This window comes from Acipenser ruthenus, chromosome 8, assembly GCF_902713425.1.
Source record: "Acipenser ruthenus chromosome 8, fAciRut3.2 maternal haplotype, whole genome shotgun sequence".
NCBI classification, from domain to species: domain Eukaryota; kingdom Metazoa; phylum Chordata; class Actinopteri; order Acipenseriformes; family Acipenseridae; genus Acipenser; species Acipenser ruthenus.
This window is the reverse complement of record NC_081196.1, coordinates 10,026,764-10,048,778: the sequence shown is the minus strand read 5'-3', so window position 1 is coordinate 10,048,778 and position 22,015 is coordinate 10,026,764. Positions and strand designations below refer to the sequence as shown.

General features: G+C 36.7%; 1 protein-coding gene across 1 annotated transcript in view; it reads left to right on the top strand.

The window, feature by feature from the left end:
- The window catches only part of LOC117405354 (neuromodulin), a 34,772-nt gene that overhangs the window by 5,427 nt on the left and 7,330 nt on the right, over positions 1 to 22,015 (top strand). Inside the window, exon 2 of the mRNA XM_059028423.1 lies at positions 9,792 to 10,428. Within this exon, the coding sequence (XP_058884406.1) occupies positions 9,792 to 10,428 (637 nt within the window). The remainder of the gene's footprint in view (positions 1 to 9,791; positions 10,429 to 22,015) is intronic.

Here is a 22,015-nt window from a genome sequence, read left to right as displayed (position 1 = left end):
CTTATTTCATGATTCAATAAATCCTAGAGACTATTAATCAGACTGTGTCATCAGTGATGTGAAATCTGAAGGAGTTGCAGAAAATGTTAATTGATATGCTGATCATTATGCAATGGCTAATGGCCTTTGTGGAAATGGATGCAAAGATGTTCCAGAATTAACTTTGATTACCTTGAAATTATGTCTGTAAAGGCCCATATGGCTCCAATTATCAACTGGATTCAGTACCGAAAATCGTACATCCTAAGGGTTTTGATATGAACGCAAAGGTTTATTGTGCTGAAGCTTGGTGATCTGATTTTTATATTGTGTTTTTAACACTGTCATTCTTTACTTTATAAAAGTTTATATAGCACATAAAGTGAGTTAATAAAAAATAAGGGCATCTTGGCATTTATGGCTGGTTTAACAGACCCTAGCTAAAATATTCTAAGATCAGTGCTAGTCTGGGAGAGTGAAACCAACCAATCAAAATATAGTCAGTATTTGTTTTAATTGACAATACTAGTCTGTTTGACTAAGAAAATTTTATTTGTCCACACTACAGGTGTAGAATTGAAGGTTTTTAGAATGATATCATCCAAGACAGCAGAATTTGGCCTGAAATCACTGTGCAATCTTCACAGTAGATATGGCATCTGTTTAAAATTTCATCCAAAAGGACAGCACCTGTGGCACCATTCTGGGGCACTGGTTGAGTTCCGGCCCTGGGACGTGAGTGCCACCTACAGAGCTGTCACTATCACTTCATGCAGCACAGCTGGTGGTACTAGGAATGGTCAGACCTAAGAATTGACCAGACCAAAACCTTCTTAGCTTCTGAAATCTTAATATGAGATTTCAAATAAGTATGTTTGCAACCAGTCGTCATCTGCACGATTAGCCTAACCCAGAACAACTATTCTACAGCTGTCCCATATCCCTCTTACCAATCATCCATGACAAAAAGTATATGAATATACTAAAGGTGATTATTGGTTATTGAGGATCATGTAGGATCGCCTTCCATCGGTCCTACAGGATGGGCATCCCAGGGTAAAATTATTGTGATCTTTCTTTCTTTGTGGTATAGATACCAGAAAGGCCATATGCTTAAAGCAACTGGAAGCCCTGGAATGGCAAATAATTTCAATTTTTAGAGAGTGGAGATAAACTGCATTAATACATTAATGCATGCAGGAGTGTAATTACAATTCAATTACGTTTCTAATAAATCATATGACTAAACCTATATTCTCAGTACTTCATTGGTAATGTCTTTGTGTCTGTGTCTGTATATGTTGAGTGAAAAAGGGGGTTATTAGTAGCTGGGTTAAGCATGACCTGTAAGATACAGTGTCAGTTAATCACCCCATGGTAAATTGTATACTTCAGTCCATGGCACTTTGTATGCTATTTGATTTTAAATACATTTACTACTCAATTTTGATTCTTTGAATAAAATTGAGCCAATTTACTATGTAATACCTTAGCATCTTCTCTCACCTACAGCAGAATGTGAATTCTGATTCTAAAATGTAATATTTGGCAGCAACAATATGTAATCCTTCTTTCATTATGAAAATACAAGGCCAAGATTGGAGTAAAAGGAGAAGATCATTAATTTGTACAGGAAGATACCGTACAATAGATCCAAAAGGACCAACAGTATAATGCAGTAGTTAATCTGAATTGCCATTGGAGCTGAACCATGCTATCATAATGCATATGAAACCAAACTTCAGATGCAAAGATTTACAGCTGAATCTCTGTGCAAGATGCACCTGCATTGTAAAGGAATTAATGAAACAAAAGCCGCTGTTTTGTGTGTTTAAAAGTGAGTTTTTACTTGTTTTCAGCTATTAAACTGTTGCAGTTCAAGTTACTTATCAAATGTTATATCTAACTTGAAATATGCAAACAAGTAAAATGGTCTAATTAAGCAAATTATCAGTTCAATTAAGGGTCTAGTTAAGTAATTGAGAGCTCAGTTGGAATGAAAACCAGCAGCCACAGGGGTTTGAGAAGCCTTGCGCTAAGGCATATAGCGTAACCCCAACAAGAAATTATGGGGTTGCAAACATCAAGGTAGTTAAAAAAAAATGCATTGGATTAATTTGATAACATTATGTGCAGCAAAACCAAAGTGCTACTTGTTTTTTGTCTAAGGGTACTTTAAAATGTGTTCATACAATTTGTGGAGGATGGTATTTCTATTATTTTTGCCTCACCTTTCAGCTTTTCCATCACCAGATGTTAGCAAATGGTTTGACAGGAATGTTTGTTTGTATTTTAAAGTGCCAATATGTAATACGGTTGTTTATATAACTCTGTGTCGCCTCAAGGTTTTGCGTGGTAGGGATAGATGTTAAGCCTTGCTAAGGCCTTCTTACAAGTGTGTTAGATTAGGAAGCTTCTGGAAAGCCACCCAAATTACTAACATTTCTAAGCCCAAGATGACTTCCTAATTGTAAACATTAACCCATACCATTCTCCTCCTGCTAAACATTAAAACATATCAGTTTATTCCAGCCTCTTATTATTACCATCTCCTAAATTATGTTTAAATTAATTGTGTGTTATGATTTGTGTTTTCACACTTTGTAAAGCAATACCTATACGTATATTGTTAAAAAGCAGTTTGTTACTGTTCTTTATGCATGAGAATTGATTATACCTAGAGCACACACAAAGACACTGGTAAACACACACAGTATTTGCTGTAGCTATTGTGCTCCCTGGAATAATCATCAACATTTACATTGAATCCAATGATGTACATAATTAACTGTAAAATAATCAACTGAATTATTTAGCCAGGAAGATTTTGTTTAGATGAGTCATCCAAAACTGGCAAGATTACATATTAGGAAACTGTTGTTTTTTGGTAAGCTTGAGCTTCGATATGATAAACGATTATAGAATTTACAGTATCTTTCACATGCGATTATACTAATTAACAGTAATTAGAACATGTAACAATGTCTCTTTTTGATTTGATTGAATGGAAGTAATTTATCTCATTATATGGTTTGTTTTTCACATATTCTGCCATATGTTCCGGTATAATATATTGCTTATTTGGAGAATTAACACAATCACTATTGCATAGACTGCCAAAAATATTATATCCATTTATATCAAATACTGTAATCCTCAATTTTAATTTTGTAAGTGGTACTGTAGCATTGTATCATGCCTCATGCCCCTCTGACAGCCAGTACGTGGTCGTTTCATTTGTTTCTGAAGACTGGTCTTTATGGATAATTTGTTTTCTTGTTAGCATAACGTATGCCCATATAGGCCACCCCCTGCTATTATCATTGATCTTCTGTCTTGGACAGTAGCTTTGCCTCTGATGCCCCTCCCTCTGCTGGCTGCAGTCAGATTTTTCCGAGTCCCGGGAGGATCCTGCTAATTGGCGTGGGCTACTTCTCCATGTAGGATATTATCCCAGCTGCATCCCTAATACTGACACACTTTAATCACCAATTGTTTATTACAGCCGAAAGCTTTGGGGGGGGGGGGGGGGGGGGGTGATTAAAGGCAGTCAATGGAAAACATCTTTCGATTTTTAAAACTCAGAAATTGGCCTCATTCGTTAAGACCAGAGATGTAAATATGATGGATAGTCAAGATAGCAGTAATTAACTAGTGTGCATTAGTGCAAGGGATGCCAATCTTGACTTCACTGAAATGACCAATATGCATAAGTATATTATATAAATCAAGTGAAAATGAAGATTTGAATATTAAACCTATATTCACTCTTAGATTTTAATATGACTCTGCTATTTATCAGCTTTTAAAAAACACCACAAAATAAAAACAACAACACTGAATAACAGGCCCCAAATCTTCTGCTAACCAATCAGAACCAATCCGAGGTATTTAAAGTCAAAAAACCCTGTTTAACATTCCTCCTCACATGGTGACATCCTGTCCATTTTCCTGCTAAAGCTCATAACGGCCATCAGCACGCTCCAGGTGCTAAAATCAATACGTAAAAGATACAGTAAAGCTTAAGCAATCCATAATTGGTTATGTAACGATACCACGTGTTACATTCCAGATGTTAATACATTAAACTTTGTTCTGGCTTAAATATCTCCTTTATCCAGCAATGAAAATGCACAGATGAGAATGGATAACCATGACTGTCATGTTATGACATTTTAACAACACTGTAATTCATAGAATAATAACTATAAGGAATAGTCAGGCTGGCTGTTGAGGCTCAAACACTGGGGTCATTCTAAAAGCAATTAGAGAGCATTCCTGGGGACATGACGTACAAAAATGAATGAACCTCAATGGACTGAGTGGCCCTGTGTCAGGGCTGAGGCCCTGCACCTGTAAATAGTGTGTTTTTGTTTCTTGTTTAGGTTTTTATAAATGAAATATATGTTAGCCAGTCATTTGCTCTTCTTTGACTTTACGAGTCTGGAGATGAATCTGTGGAGGGCCCTCACAGCGGCGTGTGTGAACCAGGGTGAGCAACAAGTTATCACTGTGTGTAGACCTGGATAACCACAACTGTAAAAAAGGGCTTCATTTAGGGGATTCGAATCCCACTCAGTTTATTTGATTGTGTGTAGCGCAGAAAGTTCCTGGAGCGGGACCCTCCTTTTAGTGGAGGTAGCGCTTGGCTCCTTGTAGGCCAGCTTTGGTTTTATTAGTTGTGTTTTTACTGTTTTGTTTTGCATGTATTATTTTGCTTACACTTGCTGTACTTGGTCTTATCCTAGTGGCGACTACATGCAACTGCAATAATAATTATTATAAATAAATCCTGCGCAATTGTGTGGTGCGGCAAATACAACCTCCTGACTGTCAGCGGATACTCACATCCCTAATACCCCCTGTTACAGGCCCATTCCCCTGCTAGCATTTCTAATGAGCTGCGCCTCTAATTGGGGTCAATGCAGGGTCAAGTATGAATCTAAAAGATATTACAGTGGATGCAGATAGCATGTGCTTCCGTTAAGGGTGATTCCAAGTCATGCTCTATTATGTTTAAATCAGGCCTGGGAAGTCCATAGCAGTTACTGGATTCAGTTCCTTGTCATCCAATTACTCCTGACTTGAAAAACCATCTTCTTGGAATGCAATGGAAGATTTTTATTTCCAACTGCTAAGCGTGCTAACTGTATAAATCGGATATATTGTCCTACAGCATATCATTTGGAAGGCATGTCTTGTGTTCTTTGGTTTCCTGTGGCATTTACAATGAATGAGATTTCGCTGCTGTACAGTAATGCCACTTTGTCCTTTCTGAGAATAATCAGAGCCACTTAGTCTTTTGTGTGTCTAACCGGCAATTTCATTTTGAAAAGGGGAATTAAGGATACAATGGAAAATCGGCAGGGCAAAAACGATCAGCACCTTCACACACCTCAGGGCACAGATGTAGTATTTTAACCGATATCATGAAAGGTTATTAAAACCAGCTGGGTTCTCATTTGCCCAGGAGCAGTAATTACTGTTTGACTCCCAAGCATATAGCGCTGGTCTGCCACCACACTTACTCGAGACCTCTGATTAAGATACAAATGTTCATACTTTCATTGTATGAGGGTAAATTCTTTGATCAATCAATCATTCTTTATTTATATAGTGGCGTTTCACGATACATCACCGCAAGGCGCTTTACATGAATAAAAACATTAAAAGAAGTTACAATGGACAATACAAAATGAACAACACAATTAAAACAATAAAAACAACAAATTAATAAAACAGTAGAACAGTAACAAAGTAAAACAGTAGAACAATGAGACTGAGAAAGACTACAGTAAGTATTATTGATTATTTTTTGATATCATGTGGTTTGAGATCTTTTTATAATAGTATCATTTGTAATTAAACAGTAAATATTCTGATTATAATTACAACACTGTATCATTAAAAAACAGAAAAGGGCAAATTATCTGTGACATTTTTTCCTTGAAATGAAACTATCCTATGAATTACCTTCAGTGAGGTCAAAGTTGTACTTGCATGCTGTAAGTTTGTTTAAATGCACACATGAATACCCTTTGAATGAAATGTATAAATGCAAGATTTTATAGATTTGTACAAAAAATAACCACAAATTATGGGTTATGGATTAGCTGTTCTTCTTATGGTGTCCCACTTGAATCCCAATTTTGTTGTGCCATTAAAAAAAAAAAAAAAAAAAAAAAAGTTTTCAGAACTAGAAAATGAATTACAAAAAGATAATTTCTTATTACATTTAAAATAGTTTATTTTAAGTTGTAATGTGTTGTATTTGTGATTGTCTATGACTGGTGTTGTCTTGTCAGGACCCTCTTATAAGAAGGCCTTAGCCCTAAGGGGATCTTGTCCTGGTTGAATAAATAAATACAATAAAATGAAATAAAGGAGCAGAGAAACACCATATTTATTCAGTACCTTTTTTTACCCTTGGGACAATGGTCTAAATTCAGAAGTGTGCCCATCAGATAAACTGTCCTTATTACTCACAACATACATTATTACAGCAATTTTGCACAGAATATCAAAACTGTGTAATGCAATAAAGCAGACATCCTGACTAGCCCGTATATTCATTTCAGAGTGAGAAAATGATAGCTCAGGGGGTTTTATTTAGTGCAGAGGTTAAGAAGGGTTTGGTTCATCAGTGTTCAGCACTTCAGTGCTGTTCAGTAAAATGTTTTATTATGGAATGCCTTTGGCAGAATTTAATGTTGATATGATGTGTGCAGAAAATTAGATTACATTTTTGTTTCAGCCTTTCCAAGTGTAAGGGTACTGGTTCCAAAGGCAACACTGAGAAGGCTAGTACCTTTTGACTGTCTAATGTTTTTTTTAAAGTCCACTAGGAGTGAAATACAAGCAGGCACATTGTAGCAGGATAGTCTCAAGAATGAGACTCAGAGCCAAGAAGCTCCAGTTAAAAACGCAGGTGCGCACGTTGAATACACATGAACAAAAAAATAGGCACAAGGGCCAAAATAAAAGGTTAAACAAAACAATTTGGTTGTCAGGCTGGGCATTCACCTTCATTGACCAAGTTCTCCAAAACTCACACGCACACTCACACTCACACTCACACTCCTCTCTAACACCTTCACCAAACAAAAGGATTTCTCATTGCTTTTGTACATGTGGCCACTACCCAATTAGCATCGATTACCTAACTGAGGAATGGCCACACCTATGATTGCTGGCAACCTTACATTCCCACACACACACACTCTTTCCACTAAGGCAGGGCTTCCCCACCCTGGTCCTTGGGACCCCGTGTCTTCTGGTTTTCATTCCAATTAAGCTTCAAATGATTAGTTAATTCCAATTGAAGTAATAATTTGCTTATTAGCCCTTTTTAATTGTTCTCAGCTCCATTAAAAGTTGCTGTTCAAGTTAACTTGTTATAGCTAACTTGAAATCTGTAACTGTTTAAGAGCTGAAAACAAGTACAAAGGTCTAATTAAGCAAATTATTAGTTATATTAAGGGTTTAGTTAAGTAACTGAGAGCTCAGTTGGAATAAAAAGTAGAAGACACTTGGGGTCCCCACCTGCCCCCCGCTTTCCCCTCACATCCTTCTCAACCCATCTGTCTAGTTCTCTTATAAAATTATTTAAACTCGGTCTTCAGTTGCCTTCCATATACAAATACCACTAACATGACTTTTTCAAACTCTGAAGGTATCGGGCCTTAATTTGTACAGGTCTCATACAATTTGCCACATAGTTCTATTGAACTGTACAACAATTTAGATTCCGGATTGAATATATTTTAATTTCCCATTGAATAGCCATTATCAATTCACCATTCATTCAACATTTTATGTGAACCACTTTATTCCAACCTCTTTGTACATATTGTATACAGCAGGGCTTCTCAAACTCTGTCCTGGGGACCCCCTGTGTCTGCTGGATTTCATTCCAACCGAGCTCTCAATTACTTAACTAGACACTTAATAGAACTGATAATTTGCTTAATTAGACCTTTTTACTTGTTTTCAGCTCTTGAACAGTTGCATATTTCAAGTCAGCTATAACATTTGATAAGTAAACTGCAACTGTTTAAGAGCTGAAAACAAGTAAAAATGTCTAATTAAGCAAATTATTAGTTCAATTAAGGGTCTAGTTAAGTAATTGAGAGCTCGGCTAGAATGAAAACCAACAGACACAGGGGGTCCCCAGGACCGAGTTTGAGAAGCCCTGGTATACAGGATACTTTGATGTAATTAAACCACTGTAGTACCTATACATTACTACAGAGGCAGCTTGGAAGTGCCAGCTTGGAGTATAACATTCAGCAGATTTCCTGTGTGCTTTTTTAGCTGACAACATAGAAAATTACCTACCTGGTTACCTGTATAAATACACATGCCAAATCAAAGTTACATGTGGTGCTTATTCAGCTCTCCTGCACAACAGGGAACAGTGAATCAACGTCCTAAGCAAAATGCTCCTTTTTATTCACACCACTTTCACAATATGCATCCTACTGTGTCTTTGACAGCTGAATAAAAAAATAGTTTTATCCAGATGGGAAAGCTCTTGAACCTAACTGTCGCCTAAGGTAGACGGTTTTACCTCAATATCCCCTCCCATTAAATATCATGGTATGGTTCCTATACAGTAAAATCTGTAGGTAGAAAAATAGGGGGAAAAGTAGCTCACCTTGAAGACAAAAGTATCTGTAGAGATCTGTGAATGAAAATTGTTTGTGCACAACTTACATTTATTTTTATACCAAGCAGTGTTGGCACTTCTCAGTGTTTACCTCTGTCATAAAAAGCACGTGACGGATTACCTTGTCATTTTATATAAATATTCATCACTTTGAAATTACTGTTTTCCCCCTCATTTTATGAATGGTCTCCACAATCTGGAGACTGTAAAACTCTCATTAGCCACATCTTCAGTTTTTAACCACTTAGTACATTACAAACCACTAATTATGTAGATCAAACAGATGCATATGTAAGCACTGCCAAACATGATTTGATAATACAAAAACAGAATTATCCTAATAAAGCATTAATCCCAGATTAACCTTTTTTTTTTTAATGATGCTTCTAGGAATGTGAGCCTTGGCTTCACAGCATTACACACTTGTAGGATATCAGGCATACATTCATGGAAATGCCAGAAAGTATAATCCACATTCAGCTCAGTTTTTATAGGGAGAGCTTCATTGTAGAAATAAAAATGGTACCCCCTCCCCCAAAACAATTTTGACTCAGAGTAATTTTCCCTCTATGTATTAGTATGGTACAATGTTATCCATCGTCTTTGTCACAGCCACCACCGTAATTTTGACCACAATTAAATTTATGGCCTTTGGCGTTGACACAGGCAGATCCAGGATAAATGATTCAAACACCACTTGATGATCCCTGTAGTATATTTTAAAATTCCTACACATAATAGGTAAACCATGGTACAGTCATGTTTATTGGTCCTTGTGTAGTAGGTTCCTTGTGATTAGTCACATACATCCTAAGGCAGGGAACTCCACAAATCAGGGTTATAGCATTTTAATGTTTAAGGCTCTTTCACCCACTGACTGCAATTTAAATGAACCAAGAAGAATAACATCTGGTACCATAAATGACATCCAGGTAATACAAGAAAAGCAAAAACCTTAAATAGATATCATAATTCCCTTTCTTTATTTGTTGTCCGTATCTATGCAACTGGTATATCTCACATTGTTTGGGGTGTCATTATAACCTAATCTTACTTTATTTATTCACATGCATTCAATAATATAAATAAACATTTCTGATCTAATTAATTTTTTTTGTTGTTCTTCTTCTTCTTTTACCTGAAGGTTGAGAAGAATGAAGAGGCTGACCAGAAAATTGAGCAGGATGGCAACAAACCTGAAGACAAGGCACACAAGGCTGCCACAAAAATCCAGGCCAGTTTCCGTGGGCACATAATCCGGAAAAAGCTCAAGGACGTGAAAAAGGAGGATGGCACAGCAGCCCCTGTGGCAGCGACAGCTGAGGGAGAGAAAAAGAAAGAAGAGGCCACCTCTCCAGCAGCAGAGAGCCAAGAACCTGCTGCAGATGCAGTAACAGAGCAGAAAGCAGAGAGCAGCGAATCCAAAACCGAAGAGGCAGAAAAGGCCGTCAGCACTCCTGCGACTGATGCAGTTCCTTCTGAACCCAGCAAAGAGGAAGAGAAGCCTGAGGCTGTGACGGACGTTTCAGAAAAGACCAAGGATGTTGCTTCCCCTGCTGTCTCTGAAGAGAAGAAGGCAGCTGAAAGCGAAAACAAAGAACCCCCCACTGCCAAGGAGAGTGCATCTACCACCAATGCTTCCACTGAAAGTGCCCCATCGCCGAATGCCGTGGAGAAAGAAGAGCCCAAACAAGCCGACGTGCCTGCTGCTGATGTCAGTGAGACAACAACCAAGGCCCAAAGTGAAGAGACTGAGAGCAGCCAATCACAAGACAAAAAAGGTAAGGCTTCATACCATATTTTACCCTTTTTGTGTCAGAGTTATTAATACCAGTGCATGCAACTACCTTTTCTGTAAAATGCATGGAAAGCAAGGATGTAAATAAGACTCCCAGTTTGATCCAATTCTGGTTTTACGATGAGTTTAATAGAATACACCTGAGCTTGTTACCTATACACTGTGGCTAATCAAGCTCATAAAGCCTGGAATAGGTGAAACTTCTATGCAATAGGTGTTTTATTTCCATCCACAAAACACACTTTGATTGGTCAGATTGCTCATGACAAATGTTCTGTTTCTCACAAACATGAGTTTACTGCACTTTTTAATTTTTTAACTTTTTAATGAAGTATTTTGATTGTTTGTTTACAAATACACATGGTGGTTTCATGGTTTAAATCTAACATCCGTGTAATTGATGGAGATTTACTAAGTGATGATGAAACTTCTGTTGTTCCTGAACCTGTCCAGAAGATGTGAAATCAAATGTGAAATCAAATGAGGTGTTTAATTATGTATAAGTATAATTGTATTACTTTTAGCAAACAATATGAAATGCTAAATTGAAATAGCAAGCCCTTTTCGAAGTGTTAAGTTTGAAATGTGTAATACTATAATGAACTAATTGTTGAAATGATTGTTGCCTAATAAAATGGTATTCACTTTTCACAGACATGTTTTAAAGAAGAATAATTCAGTAATGTTTTCTTTAAGGTTTAAGAACATAAGAACATAAGAAAGTTTACAAACGAGAGGAGGCCATTCAGCCCATCTTGCTTGTTTGGTTGTTAGTAGCTTATTGATCCCAGAATCTCATCAAGCAGCTTCTTGAAGGATCCCTGGGTGTCAGCTTCAACAACATTACTGGGGAGTTGGTTCCAGACCCTCACAATTCTCTGTGTAAAAATGTGTCTCCTATTTTCTGTTCTGAATGCCCCTTTATCTAATCTCCATTTGTGACCCCTGGTCCTTGTTTCTAAAGAGATTGGGGGAAAAGTAATGAAAGAAACAGTAGAATAAAGTTTACTTAAATGCTTTAGAATGCCTGGAATCTTACTGGCAATCTGTAAATATTTAGTAGAAACTAAATTTATTACAAAGGGTGGTTCTGGTTATATTATTTTAATGAGAAAATCTGATTTAAATGTAACATCCGATCACATCTGGTTGCTCTAATAAAGGTTGCTGCTATGCATTATATTTGAAGCTGTTAAATCTGGTTTGACATAACAATGGTCCACAGAAACAGCTCAACACATCCAATATACTTGTGTCACGACCTTCAAGTGGCAATCCCATGTAGAATCACCAGATCCACGCATGCATCTCAACCTTGGATACCACAGTAAATAGTGTATCTATCGCCATGGTTTGAAGGCCTGTCACTTTTTTCTGCCCCTTTGAAACTTAACATGATCTGTTCATATTAGGTAACCTTAAACAATAATTAATTATGAACAGCAGGCACTGATAAATGAATATTATTAGTATAAAATTGCTTCTTTATTTTAGTTTTCACAATTTACTTCCGCAATCTGAAACATTCATCTGAAAGAAATATGCATTAAGGCGTTCTCATGTTACACAAGTAATATTTTAATAATTTTTATTTTATTTTAATTTGGAATATAGCTGGCAATACACTACCTCGTAAATTGTATATATATATATATATATATATATATATATATATATATATATATAATTTTTTGAGACTTCTTGAATTGCAAGTCTTCAATGTTAAATAAAAATAAAAAAACAGGATGTTGTTTTCCAGTTGTGAATCACTGCCATATATCTTAGACGTGGTTGATCAGATTGGAGGCTCCAAACATTTTGCTAACAACAGTACACCACAGGGATGTTATTCTCAGTCCAATCCATCATTTTATGACATTTCCGAGAGCCTGGGAAATGGTAATGCATTCGGTTTACAGATATTGCTCAGGTTGAGGTCACATTACAAAGCTGTGCAGCACTTTAAAGAGAGAGATACCATTTTGGTGGCTTGCGATAATAGAAACCGCAAACCCCATTGCGATGGCCATTAAAATAAGACCATCCATAAGCCATAGTTTGAAGTACACAGTTAAAACAGCTGTAGACCATTCTTTTCTTGTGTAATAAGAGCAATAAATTCTTGGGCATCCAAACACACATCTGCACAAATGTGCACTACACACTGCCTTTACATTTGACTTTTTAGCCATTTTACAGATTTGAGTTTACCATTCAGCTCCTCCACTTGGTACAGAAAATGCCACAAACATAACGCCGAGCTGAGCAAAAAATCAGCAAGCATACTAGCTGATACAGAATGACAACATTTTCCAATGCTTTGCTACTGCAACCTTATATAATGCCCAGCATTGCAGGAAGCAAGCCAGACTCAAAATCAACCCATTCAAATAGAGTAAAAATCACTTTATTTCCACCAGCTTGTGATTAGACACACTGAACAACAATATGAAGAAAATTGGTACAGTATTGGTATTTTATCTGATCAATTGATTGATGTATTCCTTTCATGTGGTAACTTCTATGCATACACACTCATAATTTTAGCCGTGGTACAATGAGGCTAGGTAAATTTTCTTTAGGTGTGGCCAAACAAAACAATTGGGTTAGGAATATGATTTGTCTTGAAACAACCAGGTCCGGCAAATCAAACGAGTCAGTTTAATGATATTTATAGCAGACACTGCATCACATCCACACGCAAATATAGCCTAGTATTTGCTTGGTAATCTGCACTGTGCAGAGCAGCACAGATCATTGAATAAGGGCTCTTAAGAGCTAGTAATTTTTTCAGCTCTTTTGAATTTTAAATAATTGATGTTTGGCTGCTTTACACATGATAAACCATATGCGGAATTTAACTGGGTTATGCTTCATATTAACTGAGCGGTATCAATTAAAGAAATATGACTATTAAAAAGAATGATCAAATATGCAGTTTTGTTTTTAAACAAAATATGAAATTAAATTCATTTGTGCATGAAGAGAAAAACAATTACAGGGATTTTCTTGAGAATGTTCCATATTGGTGTGTGTGTCATTCACTTGTCCCATGGGGTTGCACAGCTAGTTCTAAGTGGTGTATTAGGTATCGGGAAAAAAACACCACAGTGATAACAGTCAACTGGTGCTGGAAACAGTAAATGCTAGAGAAATTGATTTTAAATCCTTAAATCTTACTATATGTAATTACATTTAAATGACTTGTCTGTTTGTGTTAACCTATGCGGAAAAGTCTAAATGCACAGACCAATCAGGGATGCACCTCAAACACAGATATCAACATGACAGCTCGAAAGGATTTTGTACAAATGGCAAGCAGACTGAAAACTTATTGATTACATTTGTCCGCTCTGAAACAAGGCTGTGTCACTGCAAGATGGATCAGCTCTGATCTCAAGGGAGCATTAAGTAATGCATATAATCAGGGCAGGGCATCTCAACTGCTTTCATTCTTTTTGTTATTACCATAAGGACCGAATCACATTAATAACATTCCCTTTATACTGTATATAGTGGCACCAATTGACAGCTTTCAGATGGAAACAGCAGGGAAACACAAGTGTGTGTGTGTGTGTGTGACAGAATTGGTTATGCTTTATCTACACAACATCAATTAGCCTTTGAAGTTGTAGCCTCACTAGGGTTTACTTGCATATCAGTCTTAAATGTAGTGCCCTTAATTATCGGGGTCAACAGATTAGAAAAAAATTACAGTGAGCAAAAAGCTGTGGAAAAAAAAATGTGTAAGGGTTAATAAAAATACAGAGGACATGGACACTCAGCCAGTGTATTTAAACTCTCCCAATTCAGAGGAATAAGACCAAAAAGGAACTTCTTTCAAGAAGGTGTAAAGCTACCAGGGCCTGTAAAAATGACACTTGGCGTCATATCTGTTTATTGAGTACTGACAGGTTCAGCGTATCCAGTTGCCCTCTATGATAAAGGGTGGTATCCCGCTTCTATCACATTTCCCCCGAACTTGTAAGGGTGAAAATGGCTTAGTATTGGGCTTTAAACTGTTGGTGATAATATAAAACACAAACGTGTCAGCTCCCTTGTACTTGAGTGAGTACAGTTTTTCTTTGTGGATTAACGTGTCAAACACACACTGGAGAGAATCTGGTCCATCACAAATTGGATGGAGCAAATCTCAAGCTTCAGGTGTGCATGATTTATTGCAAAAACTGTTTTAGAAAGTGTGAGGTTTCCCACAGGAAGAAGAGTGTCAGTGTGAATAAATTAAAAGTATATTGAAGACAAATAAGTAGCACATAAATTAGGAAACACAGCAATAGCAGAAGCTGCTGTAACACAGTAATTAATATGGTATCAGTAACCAGTAAAAAACAAAAAGACTTTTGAATGGTTTATACATTTATAAGAAACTGCCCTTGAAGGAAACAATCCTGATCAAGAGGGCAGGAGAGGTTATCAAACAGGGCAAGTTGATCCATTCAGCTATTCCTGCAAGGGTGGGTTTAAGGTATATAAAGATATAAATGACATCCACTCTCTGACAGCTGATCCAATTAATGCTTTATTTCTCTGCTCCCGTGAATTTCATTACAAATGTGCAGGAGCAAATGTTAGCGGCAGACTTGCTACAAAAGACATCTGTCAAGATTGAGCAGCGAATGGGTACATTGTCTCTGAAGGGAGGAGGAAATGAGACTCAGACAGGTTGTAAATAGCTATGGGGGGCTTTAATTTCATGCTGTCGTTTCTGCAAAAAGCTCCTGTCAATCGAGGTGAGGAAGGAAGCAGGGATGGGGTTGTTATAGCACCACTGAGCTGAGTATGATTAAGAAACATCCCCCTGCTAAATGCTTGCTTGAAACATGTGAACCCTGTTGGTACCAAGGAATGATTTAATTATGTTTAATTGTTTTTTGGTAGCAGATAGTTGTTATCTGGGGAAGAACTCCATTGGAAAATGACCTGGTTTTAATGTTTTGGACCAAAAGATGGAAGCGCACCCCAACCCAAGGGAACAGTTTCTGTTATATTTAAAGGGTCTGAAACTGATACATTAGCCTTGAATGCACTTGCTATGCTTGTTTTAAATTATTTGTCTGAATTGCCCAACAAAGCATTTTTTTTTTGGATATGGGTTTTTCCTGCCATGCAAATTTCTCCCAAAAAAAATCATTAAAATAGTTAATCTAAAAAAAACAAAGAATTAAATACTTCATTATACAAATGAAAATCTTTACACATCCATTAAATGTTCAGCACACAGTGAGTTTCATGCAGTTCCTTTACATTAGCATAGACTTCTTTCATCAGTATAACCACCTTTAACTCTGGTCAAAACATGCTGCATTCTTTAAAGTTTTTTTTTCTTCTTTTTGGCTTGATGACTCATCCCAAACATCCTACTGCTGTACATTTTGAGAAGTGTGTCCCTGGGGGTAATCATAGCAGACTGCATCCTTCAAAATGCCTTTGACGACTGTACCTTCCTATTCATATAAAATCTAATGTTTATAAGTGAAATACATTTAACTAGTTATTTGCTCACTGTCCTTCAAAACTGTAAAATTTTAAGGATGTGTGAAATTTGATTACACCAGATGTATAAATGTTAAGTCCTAAAGATGCTATGCACAAACCAAACAAAAATATCAATTTCAGAACCCAGTTTGAAACTGCTGCTGCTGCTGCTGTAGGTGGAACAAACTATTCCCCATGTGTAATAACTCTTTGACACCTACACCACACAGTTCATGAACCCCAAACTGGTTGATGTACAGTATTGGGTGACTCTTCACATACAGCGAGATCCATGGTACATACGGTAGGCACGGTACATGATTATTCGAAAAGGATAAACAGAATACGTTATGTGTTATGCATGGGTATTGCAAAAGTAATGCATTCATCCTATACCTAATAGGTATCCTCCGAATCTTGTACTCAGTAGTGCATTAACGTGTAAAATAAAGTATCTAAAAAAGCCCTGTCGATTAGACGACAAGATGACATCTTCCATTTCCCTGGTGAGTTCACTGACTGCACTTCCGAGACAGGCTTGAATCCAGCCTGGGTTTGAGTAATTAAATGTCTTTTTAATATGATAGATGTGAAGTGTAATATCTTCAGAATCTTGGTACTTTAAGCTCCTCACTAATTTTAAAAGTCTTTTGTTGTATGCAAACTCACATTCGATTCTTAGCCATTGTAGAAGCCTAAAAACTGTATTGAATTGATTATCTCTATAGCACAATCAATCTGAAATGGTTGTGCTTTTCATTACACACAGCATTCTGCAAACCAACCCCATAATAATGTAAAGGTTACAAAGCTTCTTCATTCATTGCATTTATTGGTTTTTACACCGTAAAAGATGTATCCAACTAAACATATACCCTGACAACAACTGATTTTTCCGTATCGTATCTGTTCAAACATGTGCTTAATCTGGGAGGGTTAAAGGTGAAAGACGCTGGACAGATGAAATGAATTGACTCCTGTTTTCCAATTTAGACTCTAATTACTATCTGTCAAGGTCAAAGGATAGAACAGGTTTTTTTGTAAGGCATAACTTATTCAATCTAGGGTAGAAAGCATAGTCTGCAAATAAAGACGAATCAACCCCTCTGGCGAGCGGACATGCTTGAAGGGAAGCACACCCAGTTACTGAAGTTGCTATTACGAAACGTGGCAGTTTCTCAAAGGTTTAGAAAATCTAATTAGTTCACAATCAAAGCATCTCGCACAGTATTTCATATACGACACATGGGGTTTTCACTTATTTGAAGGTTGTAATTCTTACTCTCAGAATGAGAGAGAGTTGGGGAGAAAGAATACTGGAGCCAGCCTGCAGTCCCTTTCATTACCATCAAATATGAAGCCGTTTCCAGCTGTGTTTTGGCTGTACTTATATCCCACTGCACATCTATACTTTCTGTTAATTTGGAAACACTGACATTGAACAAAGATTTATTTATCCATCTTGGGTACTGGCATTGACAAAATGACCTGTAGTTACAGCCATTGATGGGCAGCACATTGTAGGGCATGGAGACAATTTCCAACACCTCTGTGGTTTAATTTAAAGCAGGAAACAGATGTGCTCTCTGAAAGGAGCCTTGACCCTTAATGTGCCACCCTTGTCCACCTTTCTATCAATCAGTCAACCAATCAATCAATAAACACATTACACAGAATAATTAGCAAGAAAGGAAGCAGACCCCCCCCCCCCCCTTATCTTTTCTAGTAAATTAAACCAAAATGATCGCACAGCTATCATTGGCACTATAATGCTGTTAAAAAAGCACTTAAGTGCTTCTCTGCTTAAAGCTTTGCTATATTAATTACAATTTTGCCAAAGTGGGCATCTGTGTGTCAGGCAACCAAACCCTCAAACAATCTGCTTTTTTTTTTAATTTGAATTTCTTTATTTCACCAGGACTCTTAAGATTGCATCTCATTTTCATAAGGAGTGCACAGACTTCAAAACGTGTTGGGGCTATTGCTTATTAAATGGAAATTGTGCATTGAAGGAACTTATCAAAGTTATGACAAACAATTGCAGAAAAGCTACATTTATAACAAAGTATACTTTAACCTTAAAACATTTCTATGATGTCACGCTTTGATCTTTTGATGGATTAATTCTACGAATCTTCCAATTGAAAGTGGCTTTGAAGAGAATAGGAGTGCAGAGCAGGTATATTGTTGATCAACAGCAATTTCATCATCACTTAGTAAATCTTCATTAACTGAAGTTAGATGTGAACTCAGCTTTTGCATTTCTTTCGTTTTAACCATTGTTCAGACAAGCTTACAGCCCACTTACATTTTGCCTGAGTATGTCTCGAAAATTGATCGCTGGCAATGATATTTAGGTCTTTATCTGTTTTAGGTGCGGAAAATCTTCACTAACAACATACACTGTTGTCTGTGTAAGTGGGATTTCAAACTCAAATTGCAAGGAACTCATAACAACATTCCAACAATATGAGAGACAAACATTTTAACTGTTTGAACTAAGCGTAACAAAAGAGCAAAAACAAAATCCAAGTACCAAATTAACAATCAATTCAATTTCTGTATCGAACAAGTATCAGTTAGGAAGACATTTTTAAGTGGCACAAACAGCTCAAAGTGTTGAATTGGTAAGAAAATATCCACAGTTTCTTCTGCCTAACGGCACTCGTAACAGTGAATTATTTTTACAGATCCAGAATGAAAAATTGTTGTTTATCCTAGATACTATATGTAACAGTTTACATTTCCCCACAAAGAACATAATTTCCTCTAGTTTTCTGTGATTCTCAAGTGATGTACGCTATCATTGCAAGATAATCATCAGTTCTGAAATATGTTTCTTTTTCTAGCAGCCTTAGCTGCAGTAATTAGACTGTCATGGTAATTATACATTCTAACTGTGTTCTGTGTATGTCACCTTTTAACACCCCCTTCCTCTCCATTCTGTTTTTTTTTTTTTTTTTTTGTGAATGACTTTCTTCATTCATGAATGTAAGCTTACTCGGATCCAAGAAAGCTATGATTGGGTAGTCTAAGCTCTAGTCTTGTTTCCATGGAAACCAAGATAAATGTAAAGCAGCTGAAATATTCGACATCATTTGAAGAGCAGCTTTTTACTGTTTGTAAATTACTTTAAATAATGCAAAATCATTGTAAGGAGAAAGAGAGAGAGGGAGAGAGAGAGAGAGAGAGAGAGAGAGAGAGAGAGAGTAGCAGAATGACCATGGTATAGTAAAATAACAACTAACAAAACATTGGAGGAAACATACTGTAATACATTTGGATGAACTAACTGCATCTTTAAGCATTTCCATCAAATGCTACTAAGGCAGATGACGCAACATCTTTCTCTTAGATGTCTCATGTAAGCTTGTTATTTTAATAAGCTCTCTTCGGTATTTCTTGTTTTGTTAGCATGGTAATATATTATCAAAACACTTTATGGAATTCTATACATATTTTTAACCTGTACAGTGCTGAAGGCTCCAACACATTCACTGACTTTGAATATAATATAAAACCCAGCAAGACATAGAGCCGTATTCACAAAGCTCATGAGATATTTAAATGTTCTATTTTTATGAATACAATCATTTTGGTATGCATGGAACTGTTTTTTAAAAAGCCAAGCAACAGTCGAGAGCAGTTTTACAAATATATGTTTTATTCATAAAAACAGCCGTTGAAAAAACATGCATAAAGCAATGCTTAAGGAAAAAAAAATAAAGTACCAATTATTCATCTATTTATCGATCACAGAAATATTTGTTCACCCTTTCATTTTTCCTCTCACAGCGATAGCTATCAGAGCCAAAGAGCAGGCCCAAACTAGTTTCCTAGGCAACCTTGCTCAGTGAAGCCTCAGTTGTTACTGCTAGTCACTCTGATGGACAGATCACACACAGGCAGTCTCATTACGAAAGCAGAAAGTTTTTGGAATTCCTGTCTTGTTCTAAAGGCCACATAGTTTAAAAAAAGACAAGGAAAAGAGAAATATAATTTGAAGGGTGGGAGGGATTGAACAACATATATTATTATTATTATTATTATTATTATTATTATTATTATTATTGTAACTTTAATGTAAATTTGTTTAAAAGCACCACTGTGCTTATATTGTTAATACTGTAAATAAGTTTCTTTCCAGTTTTCCGTTCTCTAAGACCCTCAAACATCCTATTAGTATATATCTACAAAATTAATGAAACTCCGGATTGATCAAAAATTAAATTCAATACATGTTTTAGCTGGGGCGAAATGTTGAGAGAAAATATAGGTTCTTGCAATTAACAGAGTTAATTGCAATGTGTTTATTGAATCTAAATAAATACTGGCGTACACACTGTTTTGCATGAACTTCCTCTAAGAGATTACTGCTGGGTTATTGAGCTGAAATGCACCTCTGTCTGCACTGTAAGCAGTTCTGTAAGACTGCACAGGAGGCCAATATTTCAGTCTCCTTTTCTGTGTGAGTAATGTGAGAAAGTATTGGAGCAGTCACTAAGTCCCCTGCCACCTCCCACACACTTTGGGGATTACCAGCAGATGTTCAATGCCATCCTTTTGCGGGGGTGAGGGATTCTTATTATTTAATTGCTCCACTACATCTCTTCAGTTTTGGGAACATGTTTGGAGGCTGCTGCACAAAGAGTATGGAACTGTGGGAGGTTAAGCAATAATGAACACTATTTAGTCTGTTTAGTTCATTTAAAAAACAATAAAATATATATATTGTTTGGCGTAGCTCGAACAAGCCGTGATCGAGGCAGTCCCTGATAATAGGAAATTGTTGTCTTCATCAGCATGGGTATACAATGATTTATCTTTATTTTGCAAGTTAGTAATTTATTCATTAAACAAAAATAGTTGGACTAGCTTAAAATTCCAGTTACAAAATGAATGGTCACTATAATTGAATTGTTAAAATTAAGTTGTGGATTGAAAAACCTGACCTCAGGTCTTCTCTTAATCCACCAGCCTCAATTTTTTTTTGTAATGCCTCCTCAAGACAAGAGAAAGTGGCTACAGTAAATGGCACAGGATCAAAATCAGTAGTCTGACTACGCCACTGAGGGACTTTTTCCCTCAGAAATTGAATCATTTTGGTGAACACATCCAATTAGTCCCTTATAATTCAAAGTTTATCACAGGTTTGTTTTATAGGGCAGTGGTACATAACTGGGATGTAACCCGAGGAGAAAAGGCACACAGACAAGAATAAACAGTCTTAAAATGTGTATCAGGGACATAGACACTGAAAGTAGGAGGGTCAGTCCAAGTAGGATAGTAAAGTTTATATACCATCGGTGAATTACTACAAACAATCCTTCACAGGATATTATCATTAAAAACCTTCCAGCTAAACACAATACATAAAATCGGCTAAAATCAGGGGCGTTTCTCTACAAGAAAGAACGGAAACTAAAATAGACTCAAACCTCCCTCTAATCTACAGAATGACAGGCTGTCAGGGATTACACCATATACCAAGCCTGTGTGTCACTTTACAAGCATCTGGCCAAAGTAAATGTAAATTTGCTTAGTTTTGAACAGTACATTTAACTAGTCACTTCCTTCAGGTATTTACTCTCAACAGCCATCTATGGCGGTATCTATCCAATTACTAAATATATATCCAAATTGGTTTACTCACACCCTCTCATAATTCTGAGAATAGTTTTTCCCGCTGCTCGTAGTTCTTACAAAGGCAGGTTTACAATCTTACACTCACAAAAATATAACAGCCGTAGGATTCTTTTGTGAAGAACGTTAAACAGTACTAGTGCCGGTGGCATGGCACATGACAGCCTCTTGTTCTCTCTACATTCCATTCCTGTGTCTGCATGGGAACCCAGCCTTTAAAAAGATCCAGGTGAAGCGAATCAACATACTTGAGTAATGGGTTGCAAAAAAGCAGTTATGTTATCATTCATGATGGTATAAGCCATTAGACACTGGTAATCCATTAGAGTTTTCCATGTGCTTGTATTGGCATTGCTGGTAGTGCTATGGTCTGATAATGATTCTGCGATTGTTCCCTCGTGATTATACACTGGTGTTGTAATGGTTTATCA